Genomic DNA, 14789 nt, shown 5'->3' with positions numbered 1-14789 from the left:
AGAGCTGGTCTAGAGATCCCAATACAAATCAGTTCTGGGCAAGAACAGTGTTGGTTCCACCAGTGAAGGTCAATAGAATCAAGGTAACTCAAGAGAAGAGGGATCTGGCCTGGACAGGTCTGCTTAACCTCCCTTGGTTATACATTTCCAGTTGTTTTTTAATGAGGGAGATCTGGAAATTTATATTTGAATTTACTCTATATCATTTATGGTTTGCTGTATGTAACAATGCTTAAGTGGACTGTGTAATTACTGTATCATAGTTCTCATTCTGTATTTTAGACTCATTCATTCTTTTTTTTTTTTTTTTTTGCGATACGCGGGCCTCTCCCTGTTGTGGCCTCTCCCATTGCGGGGCACAGGCTCCGGACGTGCAGGCTCAGCGGCTATGGCTCACGGGCCCAGCCGCTCCGCGGCATGTGGGATCTTCCCGGACTGGGGCACGAACCCGTGTCCCCTGCATCGGCAGGCGGGCTCTCAACCACTGCGCCACCAAGGAAGCCCGACTTATTCATTCTTAACTAATCTGTATGTGGTCATCGTAAAGATCCAAGTGAAAGAAACTTCTTTTGCTCTACATAGATATTTGAGTTGACTTGAGTCCACTGGGCTGTTGTACGTAGCATTCCAAGGACCAGAGTGGACAGGCCAAGAAAGTAGGGCTCATCATGGACAGCTGCCTCTCAAGGGCTTTTTCCTTTCAGGAAAGTATTAAGGTTATATAAGCAAATTAAAAAAACCTGTCGGGTAATGAGTCGAAGCCATTAAGCATGGAACTTGATGTTTTTTGTTTTCCAAACCTTATACACTACTTCTGTTCTTTTATTTAAATTATTTAGTGGGTGTTCAATAATTCTGGCTAGAAAGACAGAATTTGTTCTTGCTTGTGATGAAAGTGTCAGCAGTGAGAGATGCACTCCTTGGAGATGCACAGTTTGGATGTAGAAACTGATGAGGAAAAAGAACAAGGTGAATCACACCTCAGCTACTAGATTAATCCATCAAATTAAATGTTACTATTCAGGAAAGACAGCAGAAAGAAACCGCTTCCATGGTAACTGTTGTCAGAATTGTATTTTTACTCATCTTTCAGAAAATATATGAAAGCCAAATAATATAGCTCTAGTGATACTTGTAATGATTTACTCATTTTCAAATAGCAAGAGCTCTGAAGGCTTGATTTCATCTCTCTCTTGAGTTGGCATTGTCAGTTTAATATCCAGCCAACGTTAATCGCTGAGGGTGAATGTATAGAAGACAGTTCGTATAAATGTCCAAAGATGGTTTATCAGCGAAAGTGTATTGTTACAAAGTTCTCCTGGGTTGCCGAGTGATCACTAAGGAAGATCTTAGTGTGACTCCCTCCCCCACCCTCAATAATATTAGATGTAGCTTCTCTTCTTTGGCTGGTCATGAGGAATTTTACAAATACATTTTCAGTAGAGAGAACTCATGATTTATTCACTGGACTATCTGCTTGGATTATCAATGCTTATTTTCTCTCTTTCTCTTCAGTGTCTATCTTTTGTCTGTATCAGACTTTGAGAGCACTTCAAACTGAGGGGTAGGTAAGAAAAGGGAGGAAGATGAAATTGGATTCTCTTTAAAACTGGTTTATTTAGAAAAGAGCTCTCGTAAAAGATTTGGTCAGAAATCAGAATTCAACCTGCTATCCTTTTTTTCTGTATGATCAGATTGGATAATTGAATGTTGGCTTGATTTCTTTCAGAGCAGACGTTCTATCTTTCTTGGCTAGGCTGGCACAGAGAACAAGGTCATACAGTGACCTGCTTCCTTCACTGGGAGATGCTGATCTGCTGTGACCTGTGAGAAGACTCTGCTTTGCTGATGTTTTGGTGTTGTTTCTGTAATATCCATCTAGGCTAGGACTTCAGCTTCCTAGTTTCAGGTTAAAAGATAGATTAATTCACAAAATACCTTAGTATTTGTTGGACTTGTATGTGTTCACATGACTTACTGACCTCGTGCAATGCTTATTTTGTAATAAATTACCATGTGTTAATTCTCACAATTAAATTCTACAATCCAAACTATAATTTAACTCTCCAGAGTGGAAGACTTCCTGTCTTTTACTTTAAAGGCATGTTTCTTAAGTGTCTATTTGTTAGCAAACACTTGGAAACACTTTGAAATTTCATCCTATTAATTCAGTCCTAGAGCTATCTGAATTCTCTCTTTAAATGCTCTCCAGCAAGCTTTTCTTAGCTCTCTCTAGCCCTCAGCATTCTCATTCCTCATATATAAATGTACTTGCTACCCATACCGTACACTCGTTCCTATTAAATTGAGTAGTCAGTCATGGTTAAATAATATGTGACATCTTTACAAATAATATTTACTATTATCATTTAATTGAAGTATTATATTTCTTTTTGGTTTCTCATTTCATTTCCCTAACCAGATTATAAACTTTTTGATCTAAATACTAATTCTTCTATATCTGTATATCTGCCACCATATCTCACCCAAGGTAGGGATTCAATACAAGTTTGTTAATGGGTTAACCAAACCAATGCAAGTTTGTTAATCCTGTGAAATGGAACATGCTAGAAGTAAACATGATGATATTCTCTCCCACGAGCTACCTATTTAAATGCATCTTGGGAAGAACATTGAACAAATTAATTTGCAAAATTGCCTTCATGTAACATTTGCAGCTGTTCCACTTCTCAGGAAAATGATTCATATTATTTTAAAGACATGGCAACTTGAACAAGGTCAAAGCATAATACCTAATGGTATTTAGCAATGCAAATATAAAATTTGCAAACTTTGCAGAGTCTAAATGCGCATTGGATTTTCTAGGAGGTGCCCAGCTATATTGGGAGGGAGTTTTTAAGGTAGAGCTTGACTGATAACCTTTCCAAAACGTTAATATAGTTTTCTTCTTCTGTTTTTCTCTTCCTCCTTTTACTTTACCCCCTCCTTTCTAAATTATTGATCTCTTTCTATGTGGCCAACTTTTTCTAGGAACTTTTTGTTACGTTGTTATATAATTTAATCATCACATACATCCTGTTGGTAAGCTATTATTATTTATATTTTAATGACCAGGAAACATTGAGGTTTGGAGGTTTAAGGACTTCTGGCATGAACTTGGCACTTTTTCTCCCTGAACCTCATCTTTCTTTCTTTGATGTGTGACCTTGTATAAAAATATCATTTAACCCCTCTGTGCCTTTTAAAAATGTTTTTCTTCTATAAGAGGATAATAAAAAAGTCTGCCCTACTAGCTTTATGTTATTCTAGATAATTGAGATAAAACACAAGAAATATAGGGCATTATTATTTTTATTATATATGAGTCTTGATCACATTGGTGATCACCAGTGTGCAAACTTAGAATAAGGGATTAGAACTAGATTATAATTTTAAATGTCCTATTGATATTTTCTTTTGCTCTTTAAGACTCCTAAAACATATTCCCATATTTGAGTTTTTGCATTACACAGAAAAAAGATCCACAAGCTGGACTTTTATGTTTCTCTAGCTGTGGGATAGACCCAGATTGGTCATGTACAGAAAAGCCTGTATGAGCAAAGAAAGTAACATATTTTCTCATTTATTTATTTATTTATTTTTGCTTATAAATCTCAGTTACACGGCTTTATTCAATAGAATATTAGATCAGTTCAGTTCTCAAGTTGTGATTTTATAAGACTTATGAGAAAATCTGTTGATAGTGAGATTGCTTGACATTTTCTTTTACATTTTGCTCCTTTCTCACTTCTTTTTTTTTTAATATTGGCATATAGTTGATTTACAATGTTGTGTTAGCTTCAGGTGTACAACAAAGTGATTCAGTTATGCATATACATATATCTATTCTTAAGAAAGTGATGTATTTTCCTCAAACTGATTTCATTTTAAACTTGGCAGGATTCTGTGTCTCCTGTTTTTCTATGTAGAGAAAAACATACTGTGCCAACCAAGATTGATGCAAAACTCCCTGGTGAAGGAACTCAATCCGTTCTTTCTTCAGCAACTCAACCCTTTACAACAAAGCATGCTTCTAGTATCTGATTAGCTGGTTCTCTTCCTTCCTTCTTAGTTGGGGAATTTCCAAAGCTGTCTTCTCTGAAATACCATAAAATGTCCTGGAACTCAAAAGAAGAAGGTCTTTGAAATTCTATGAACTTTTCCCACTGTATTTGAAGAAAAAAGGGTGGAAACTCTTGAAGAATCTAGATCTATTGAAAAATCATTGAGAGTAGGGGAAAAAACCATGAGCAAAAAGATAAAGGGAGGGAAAAAATTTTCCTGAAAATGTTATAGTTTATACATGTGTGCACACACAGACACACACACCATATATGTTTGATATTTTAATGAACATAGAATAAACGATATTATCATAGCAATGAGGGAAATAAAAACAAGAAAAGGGACTTCCCATATATATGGACATATTTTTCTTTCTTTAAGTAAAAACATTGTGTATTTCATCATTTTAATGAGAATCTTTTAAAGTGTACAATACACCCTCCTGACTTCTTATATAGAGGACCCTCACTGTCATTGTGCACTTTCTAAGGAGGCAATGCTGGAAAGAAAACTAAACCAGGAGACCTTTCCCCGGGCTCCAGCTCATTCTTCTACTCACCAGCCATGAGACTGTTCTGATCATTTCCCCTCTTTTGTCTCAGCTTCTTCATGTGGAAAATTCAGGCAAAATTTAGAAATATATTCTGCCCAGGTGCAACCCGCTTCCAGCTCCCTGTCTGTGAGCCAATATTGTTCTGCATTTCCTCCAATTAACTCTGATGATGTAAAAAGATTAAAATGCATCCTCCATGGCAGAATGGCACCTTGAAATTTTAACATCTGTGACTCCATAGTTCTGTGATTTCCTTCTAATTATGTGGGCCAAATTTGGTTAAGTGGGGAAAATTCTCTGATTTTTCTGACAAAAATAAGAAGAAAGAAAATTTTTTCTGCATTAAGATGTACTTTATAATGCGATGAATATAATAATTACTTGCTGGACATATTAATATTTTGCATATCTTTCTGTGATAAATATATTAGGGAACCTTATTTCCCAAAGTGATTGCCAAAAAAAAAAAAGGGACTTCCCTGGTGGCGCAGTGGTTAAGAATCCACCTGCCAATGCGGGGGACAGGGCTTAGATCCCTGGTCTGGGAAGATCCCACATGCCGCAGAGCAACTAAGCCAGTGCACCACAACTGCTGAGCCTACGCTCTAGAGCCTGCGAGCCACAACTACTTAGCCCGCATGCCACAACTACTGAAGCCCATGCGCCTAGAGCCCGTGCTCCTCAATGAAGAGTAACCCCCGCAATGAGAAGCCTGTGCACTGCAACAAAGAGTAGCCCCCGCTAGCTGCAACTAGAGAAAGCCTGCGTGCAGCAACAAAGACCCAATGCAGCCAAAAAAAAAAAAGAAAAAGAAAAAGAAAAAATTTACCTACAGTCTCATTAGTAATCAACTGTTTACCTGTTTTACGTTTTCCATGATCCCTTCTGGCAGAGAAGACAGTTTTATTAATCTGGCTTCTAACTCTAATTATAGCATTTTTCTCTCTCAAGCACCTCCTTTCCTAGAAGCCCATAGCTCTCCTCTTTAGGAAGCAGAGCTTATATCATCCTCGTGGTGTCTGCTCAGGCTTGCTTGATACCTTCCAGGTCTTCTGCTCTCCATTTGTAAAGCATTTTCTTGTCTTATTGCTATGCCACTCTGGATATGTTTCCTTTGTTACTTAAATGAGTGTCTCCCTAACTAAACTGAGTATATCTTAAGAGCAGGGAAACTTCTTCTAAATTTTCCTCTGTTACCCAAACCATGTACCTTATAGAGCATAGTAAAGTAAAATACATGCTCAGTGGATGTTGTGATTGATAGTAGACATCTCAATTCAAGTTGCTCATTTTCTACTGAAATTCAGTCTTGTAATATTTTCTGAATTCTGAGAAAGTGTAAACTGTTCATTTCCCATAATCACTTATGCACACACTCTGTAGAATTTACAACTCCTTACAAGTAGTAAAGAATACTAATTGAATACTTCTTATGTATTCATTTTTGCATGAAAACATATATATCCTGGAAATACCTGCTTTTTATTTCCATAAGTAGATAGTCATCTTTTTCTCTTGTTTTCATGTCCATATTAATGTTAACTATTCTAGACTATAAGTCCCAAGAAAACATAACTGTGTCTTTCAGCTTATGTAATGTACCTTACCCAAAGCCGAGCATTTATGATTGCTTCGAAGCATAACATTGCTGGATAAGATGCAAGGCCAATCTTAGGTGAGGACCCTAAAAGCCTTCTGAAGTTATTTAATATGATACCATGAGGTAAAAAAACAGGAAAACAAAAGCACACTGTTAGGATGTATAAATTGTTCTTCAGTGAAGGAGGTTTGTGTATGTAATTGAGTTTAGTTGCTTCTGTTTATAGAGCTCCTGTAATTTCCCTGTGCCAGATCCTGAGTCAAAAGAAAAATCTCAAAGTGCTTAGGCAACAGCTGTTCTCAGTCTTTCAGGATGGTAATTCTGAGCCCAGGGTTGTGCTTATTCTTGTCATGAAATGACGCTCTTTGACTTTAAAACCCTGCATTCTTCCACAGTGCTATTACAGTGACAGGTCTTGTAAAAACATGTGTTAATCTTTAAGTCTGTTTAGCAGATATCCCAGTGGAGCAAATAGCCCATTATGACCTTACGTGTGGTTCATGAACTCTTCTCTGAAGTATTCCTGTGATTTTGTATCATTGAACACATTCCTAAATCTTGCCGTGCAGGTCCTTCTTTGTAAAAGAAGAGCAATACTCTTTGAGGTAGTCTTTGTGTTTTCAGTGGGTTTCAGTGGTGCTGGTCAGTTAGTCAACTCTAAAATATTTAATAAACCATAAGTGATATGGCTGTATATTATAAAAACTTTCTACCCATCCTAACCATTCTTCTAATTTTTCTACCATTTGGAAGAAGTGGGTTAATATGAAATAAAAACAAATAATTTCAAAAAATGTGATTTGTAAAACAATAATGATGGGGACTCATTTTACCTGATTTGAAAACATATTTAAAATTGGCAATTATCAAAACTATATGCATGGTATTTTGTTAAAGAAAAACGGATCAGTTAATATAGAATAACATAGAGATACAAGAAGTTAAAACTTACTTTAATCATTTCTAGGGCAGAGCAGAAATAACAGAATGATAGGGAAAAGTAGCATTTGTCAGGTATTTATTTTGGTCTAGAGAAGAATCTGTACTCTGTGTACAAATGCAGAATGTATAGCAGAGGAAAGAGAAACGGAATGTAAGAAAAATAACATACATCACTGGATTGAAATTACTTAAAATGGATACAGATATTTTAGATGAATATACTAATTCCATTTGCTAACTATGCAAGGAAGATGAATGTTTAAGGAAATCTTAAATCATTTTATAGGAAAATGTGCTGCCTCTCAGCATTAAAGTGAATTCAAATGTTAAAACAGTCTTCCTGATAAAGGTAACAAAATCAGATTTTTTTTTTCCTATGGAGAAACAAGAATGCTGTTGACATTGCACTAATTGTTTCAGCTGTTGTGGAAAGTAATCTGTCAATACGTTTGAATCATAGTGTTGGTATTGATGATGATGATGATGATGATGACGACATATGCCAGACACTGTGCTGAGTAAGTGGGGGACATTTAAAGGAAAGCTCTGTGTCTTGGCCACACGTGTGTATATGTGAGCAGACACGTCATTGATCACGTCACACAAAGCCGCACAGTCTCCTGCCCACCTTTTCAGATTCATTGTTTGACATTTCCTCCAAAAGTCATTTATCTACAGGCCATATTCATTAAAATTTTTTTTAAGTTTGTTTTCCGTATTCATTTTTTACTTTTTTTTTTTTTTTTGCAGTATGCGGGCCTCTCACTCTTGTGGCTTCTCCCGTTGCGGAGCACAGGCTCCGGACGTGCAGGCTCAGCGGCCATGGCTCACGGGCCCAGCCGCTCCGCGGCATGTGGGATCTTCCCGGACCGGGGCACGAACCCGTGTCCCCTGCATCGGCAGGCGGACTCTCAACCACTGCGCCACCAGGGAAGGCCCCTTTTTACTCTATTTTTTACAGATGTTTCCTCCCAGGTCCGGAATGTCTTTTCTTCTCTTGGCAGGAAGATTCTTACTCATTTTAAAAAATTTTGTTCAAACCGCACCTTGTCACTGAAGCCTTGGTCCCTGTGGTCCCTTAGGCACACGAAGGATGGCAGCCCTGCCTGCTTCTCTGGAGGCTGCCGCTTCCTTGAGCGTGGGGCTGTGTCCCAGCCATCTTTCTACACAGGGTGGGACTCAACACGTGTGTGTGGAAGGAGTAAATAAAATAAGCAAAGGAAAATCCCAGTATTACTATTATTTGCCAGCCCTTTCATTGAATTCTGTTAAACTGAAGCTTGTCACATTGACTCCGTATAAACTTATTTAACAATGATCAAATTGTCTGACTCTGAGCAATTTCTTTCAAATGGAGTAAGCAGTTACTACCGGGCTACGTTATTTTGCAACAGGGTTTTCTTGGGGTTTGTACTTGTCTCATTGCTTATTTGCTGTAAAATGAGCCTTTTGCTGGGAGGTTCTTTACATCAATAACAGACATACAGAGATTTGCCTAAATTTGAAATCAAAACACTTTTCTTTGGAATATTCATTTGGAAGTTTTGCTTCATTTGTTTTGCTAAGTCATAATTTATGTGTAGTTTTTTGTTTAATGTGTAGTTACTCTTTTTACCACAATATATTCTTGTTTATAAAGATGCTCAAAGAAGTACATTTATCACCTCTTTTAGATCAGGGTGCCATTAATGAGCTCTCCTCTACTATTTAATATTCTTAAGAGAAATATGCCTAAGGATCTATCTTATTCTCAGGAAGTAAGGTTTTTCTTTTTTTTTTTTTTAAACTTTTGGGACTCAGAGATGAAAAATTTCCCCTTGTACAAATTATTCATCAAATAAAAATTTTCATGCAAAAATTAATGCTTTAAGACATAGAATGAATTTAGATTAAAGACTCTGTGATATTTATAGTAGATAAATAGAGGTTCTGCTACAGATGACAGAGACCATACCTGACAAGACAGAAATTTCTTTCTCTCTCAAGCAGTTGTCTGAATACAGGAAGCTCAGATCAAGGATGATGACCCTGTTCTACTGATACATGGTTGTTTGGGGTAGACATGGTGTCCCGTGGTATTAGGGATTGAGGTGCCTTCTCTCTCATTGCTCTGTATTTAAAATTTAATATGTTAATTTCCTTTTAATTTTATTTATTTATTACAGAGTGACTATCTGATCAGCAGTTATGCTTGACAAGAAGCAGAAGTAATGGTTTATTTATAGTGTTTTATAGGTTTGGCATGGTAAAAGAGTCTTGACAATAAATACTTGGTTAATTAATTGAAAGTTCATGTATTTGGGGGAAGGGTCGTTAATGTACGACTGTTCGCAAGACCCTTGCGTTATGAGTTGTGGAGCAAACCGTCCAGGGTGGGAAGCGATCATACATCACTGTGGAGGGAGGGACAAATGCAGTGCTCCTGAAGTCCTGAGTTCGTTCCCAGCAGGCGTGTGAAGGAAGCTTCCTGGAAAGTAATGGCGTTGGGCTGTCCTTGAAGGATGTCTATAATGCGAAGTGGAGGAGAAGGGAAAAGAGGAGCATGGGGTGGCATTGAGGGAAGGGGGACTGGCAAGTGTCTGGTTGCCATGCATGTAGCACTTCACACACGACACCCACTGTACCTTAGGAATGAGGTCTGGAGGAAGGAGGTTTGTGTGTGTGTAGGGGGTAGGTGTTGCATGTATCCTTGTCCTTTTTTTTTTTTTCTTTCCTGATTGGGTGACAAAAGAGAGTTTTATCTTGGATAATACTTTAACAAAACTTCATTGATTTGTTAATTTACATTATGCAAGACGCTTCTGTGAGCTATACCAATCTTTAATACCTAGAACATATGATTCATGTTTAGATGAGATTATCTTTGTATTTGGATTAAATCACAATGAGGACAGTATTTGTAAATGTGTGACTTTCAAAGGGGGATATAAACTCGCCTGGTTTGAAGTGCTTGCTGAAGTTAATAGGTTGTGCTATCCCATTTTACCGGCACATTCTGCTGATACATCATTTAGAGAAAGTTCCAATTCCTGATGAAGAGCAGAGCGCTGACATGAGTTTTCACTTAGGTGTGCAGAAAGAATCGGTTAGCTTTGTGCACAGAATAGGATGAAATCAAGCTTTAATTAGTCAGACTTTTGCATAATTCATCCCGGTCCCTTTGAAAGTCCAGTTGAATCTGCTCTTAATCTTTGTCACGATGGGTCCCTTTTAAAGGACTTTTATTAGTTCCTTCCTGCACAGATATTTAGGTCTTCCAAGTAAGGCCATGACAATGCACCTGAATTTCTTAAAGAAATGAATTGTTACATAAGGATCCATAAAGAAATGAATCAGTCCATAAAATTTTCTTCTTATTAAATATCATTCTTGATATCAATATAATCAGCTTTAAAGATAGGAAAGTAAGCTAAGGTTCTTTCTGTCTTTTTGAATCCATAGGCTGTCCATCTGGCCCAGGCAAGCTTCCAGATTGAAGCCTTCGGCTCCAAATTCATTCTTGACCTCACACTGAACAAGTAAGTATTTAGTTATGATCCTGTTAAGAAGTAAGTGCAGTAAAACTCTACTTCATGATAATATTTTAGTCAAAGTAATGTCTGTTGTTGAAGCAACTGATATTTTCTAGCTGATTATATGTCATATAGCACTTAAAGAAAAATATAAAAGTCTGAAGTTAATTCTTTTAATAATAATAATGTCTTTTTATTCCTGAAAGAAGAGGCATTTAACATTTAATTTGTTAAAAATCTCAAATACAGTTCTTAGATATTGTGATTTTAAATGGAACAAATATTTAAAGTAATGCTAGTTAATTAAGTGCTAACTATAATCTTTACAATATATAGCAAGCATGATAAATTACTGACTCAAGTATAGTTAGACTTCAGTCTAGAAATTCCACTTTACCTTTCAGTATGCAATTCACACGACTTCTGTATGAAGAACAGAAGAACAGAAGAAAATGATGACTTGCAAATACCTATTTTGAGAAGGTTCTTTGCTTCGTAATTTGCTCTAATACAGTTGGTTAGAAATTTTGGTCCCGATGAAGATTTACCCGATTTTTCTCTGAGCATGTGTTTATGTTGATATTTAAATGCTATTTCCCAAGTTGGAACCAATTGCACAGATGTCTTTGTACAAAGCACGAACAAGAGCTGTTGCCTTAAGCAGGGCTCTTCAGCCTCGAATTGAGCCAGCAGTGAGCCTTTCTTTGGTGAAAGAACTTTCCTGCATGGTTTTCTTTAGTTTAAGAAGCTCCAGTCAATATTTTAAACTCTCATCGGTATTTTGACCAAGACTGCATTTTTGCCAGAAAAATACCACGTAATGCTATCAGACACTATAATGTGGGTGACCACAGTCAATATCTGAGAGATTGCAGAAGACTATAAAGAACAACTATTAAATTTCTTGTGTGCCAAATTCTGTGAGCTCTGCAGAAAAAAAGATGCAGGGTCAGCTTGGGTGCTCCTTACTCAAGTGTAATTGCAGCTTTAAGTCAGAATGAATCAGCAGAACTCAGAATTTCCTGTGTTGAAGATACTGCAGGTTTTCCTCTTTGAGTCTGCTGAGCATTGGTTGAGTTCCTTTTCACCATGCTGGGTCAGCACTGTGCCTGCGAAAGGGTCATATGGGGACATCCAGGGTACTTAGAGGTCTGGAGACACATCAGAAAATTATTTACCACGAATATTTAACATGCAGAGGAATCAAATTGAGCACCTACTATGAGCAGTCCTTGCCTTAAGGAGCTTATAGTCTACTTGGGAGAGGTTAATAGATAAACGTATAATTTTAGAGCAGTGTGAAATTGGTTGTGCTGGAGATAAACATGGAATGCTATGGTAGCACTAGAGAGAGGAAGCTCTCCAGGCTGGAGGAGTGTGAAAAGGCATCTTAGGAAAGGTGATGCTTGAGCTAAATCTTGGAGGGCAAGTGCTAGTGAGGAAGGGAAGTGTTGGGGATGGATGGGCGAGAGAGGGAGAAGGAGAGGGAGAGGGAGAGGGAGAGGGAGAGGGAGAGAGAGAGAGAGAGAGAGAGAGAGAGAGAATGGAGAATTGTGTTCTAGGCAGAGTAGAGAGTGTGTGCTAAGGAGAAGGGCCATGTAGCAGTGGGGCATGTTAAAGGGAACATGAGTCTTTTGTTGAATTTCTTGGTAAATTACAAGGTTGAGGGAGGTGAGTCAGAAGAGGTAGGCACAGGGACAGCTCAACTCATGCAAGATCTTGTATGTCATGCTCAGTGCTGGTCTATTATCCCCTAGACTGTGAAAAATGAAGTAAGCAGATAAACAGAAGTTCTGTTCTCAGGAAGTGCTAAAAGGCATGGTGAGGGAATGCTTTTGAGGAGTCTTCGTTTGATAAACATCATTAGGATTGCTTTGATGTGGGTGGCAAGGCAGAAAGAAGGGTTCAAGTTAAGAGGTACCTTGATTGCATAGCTGGGTGGAAGGTGGTATCCAGGTGAAATGGGCAGCACAGGGAAAAAACAGGTTAAATGGTGAAGAGAAAAGAATGTGAAATCAGAGTAGACATAATTGATTTGAGGGGCTTTGGGACATACATGAAGCCATGTCTAGGCAGTAGGTGGATATAACAGTCTAAAGCTCAGGGAAGAGGTGGGGGCCAGAGATAGTAGAGTTGAAAGTAGTTTCCATAGGAATGTTAATGATAAACGTGGTTGTGAATGAGACCATGTTCATTCAGGAAGCGTGGGTAAAATAAGGAGAGCATAAGTTGGGAAGATTGTTAAGGGTTGAGGAGAGGAAGAGGAGCCAATGAAGGGACAGAGAATGAGTGATCAGAGTAGTGGGAGGAGAATCAGGAGCATGATTGAATAGAGAGTTTCAAAACAGAAAGTTGTGATGTATAGCCTCACATGGAGCAGAATGATCTAGTGAGATAACGGGCAAAGATTGCCTTTGTATTTACCTATTAAGTAATCACTGATGGTCTGAAGGCAGCAGTTTCCATAAAGTTTGGGGCAGAAACCAGGTTACAGTGGGCTGGGAGTGACTGAGAGGAGATGGTTCGGAGACAGCATTGCTCATTGGGTAAGTTTGGGTGAGAAGGAAAGAGAGCTAGCATAGTAGCCAGAAGAAGACATTGGGGTCTAGGAAGGGGTTTTCAGGGATAACAGAGCAAGTGTTAGGCTGACAAATGGAGATGTTAAGAGTGAGGAATGAAGATACAGAAGAGAGGAGATAATTTATGGAGCAAGATCTGGGTGAAGATAGAAGGGAGTGAGAGCAAGAACACAACGGCAACTTAGTTTTGAACCAGGAGAGAGTTCATTCCTAACTTGTATGAAGGTATTAGGGCATATGCAGGTAGAGATAAGCTTGCAGGAGAAGGGATGGAGTTCAGTGCATCTCTGAAGATTTCTTTCTTCTTGGAGACAGCATTATCTACCATTGGGATGGAGAAGGAGGGCGGGTTGGGCTTGAGGAAAATGATGAAAGTTTAGGCTAACATGGAGAGAAATGGGTGAGGAAGCTTACCAAGGTCATGTTAAAGAATTTATGAGCAATCTTCATTAGAAGTCATATGTTATGTGTTGGTGTTTGTGTCATTGTACCTGATGGTGTTTTATTTTATTTTTTTAACCTGGAGTGCTCAGTAACTCCGTCACTGCACTGTGTGGGGGAGGAAGGTAGATTGTAGTGTGGGTGTTTTCTGGTGGTGACTCAGAGGAAGAGCAGTGGAGACAGAGCTCTTTGAATACTGGTGAATAACTAGGGTAGTTTGCTATCAGGATCCAGTTTGGGTAAGAATGGAGATGAGGTCAAGAGGACCAGGAAAAAATGGAGGTCTCTATAGGGACAAGTAAATGCAGTGAGAGGGAGACCATGAGACCCATAATCACATGGTGTCTCCCCTGTTCAGACTCCCGAGCCTTCTGAGCGCAACGTGTGTGTGCAATGCTCACATGATCTCCGGAGACAAGGGAATTGGGTAAGAGTGTGACAAGTGTTGGCCAGGGTGGGTCTCTACTTTAAATAACTTTCGATGGCTGTGATTCACTAAATTTCAATGGCTGCTCCATTAGAATGAACATAAAGAGTCAAGAGAATTTTTAAAATCAGTCATGGAGAAAGAGCTTCTGAGCAAAGAGGAATCTCATTTCCACCAAAGGGTGGTCGTTGCCACACTATTTACAACAATTTTAAATTGTTAAGGTGGGGAAGGGCAAAAGGTGTATGATAGGTCTACGAGCTCAGTGAAGGAAAGAAAGCATTAAGGTGTTAACATAAACTAATCAAAGTGGTATCTGCAGAATCTAAAGGGTTAATGACCTCACCCGGGCTGGACTGCCAGCTTGTGAAGACTACCCTGTTGTGAGTTCCTGGGAGGAGAACTTTCTGAGTCTGCGCTTTCATGGATTGAACAAGTGAGGCCTCGGCTCGCTGAGGCATCTCATGGCCGAGGTGCGTGTTTTAATTTAGCCAACAAATATTGAGTGAGCGTCTGCTCTATGCCTGCAATTGCTCTAGGTGCTGATGCTGCTGGGAGTGAAATAGACAAGTTCGCTGTCTCCCCTCATGGAGCTTTGTTCCAGGGGAAGACAGACAGTGGACCACTAAATAAAGACGAGTGCATTGAAAAACATATAGCTGGGCTACGT

At 38.6% G+C, this 14789-nt stretch overlaps 1 protein-coding gene across 2 annotated transcripts in view; it reads left to right on the top strand.

Annotated features, from left to right (window-relative positions):
- ADAM23 (ADAM metallopeptidase domain 23) overlaps positions 1 to 14789 on the top strand; it is a 163687-nt gene that overhangs the window by 33572 nt on the left and 115326 nt on the right. For both annotated transcript variants that reach the window (XM_060016230.1, XM_060016229.1), the window contains exon 2: positions 10602 to 10678. In XM_060016230.1, coding sequence (XP_059872213.1) covers positions 10602 to 10678 — 77 coding nt within the window. The remainder of the gene's footprint in view (positions 1 to 10601; positions 10679 to 14789) is intronic.

The sequence above is a fragment of the Delphinus delphis genome, chromosome 7, assembly GCF_949987515.2.
Source record: "Delphinus delphis chromosome 7, mDelDel1.2, whole genome shotgun sequence".
NCBI lineage: Eukaryota > Metazoa > Chordata > Mammalia > Artiodactyla > Delphinidae > Delphinus > Delphinus delphis.
Note: the sequence above shows the minus strand (reverse complement) of the source record. Positions and strands in the feature narration are given on the sequence as shown.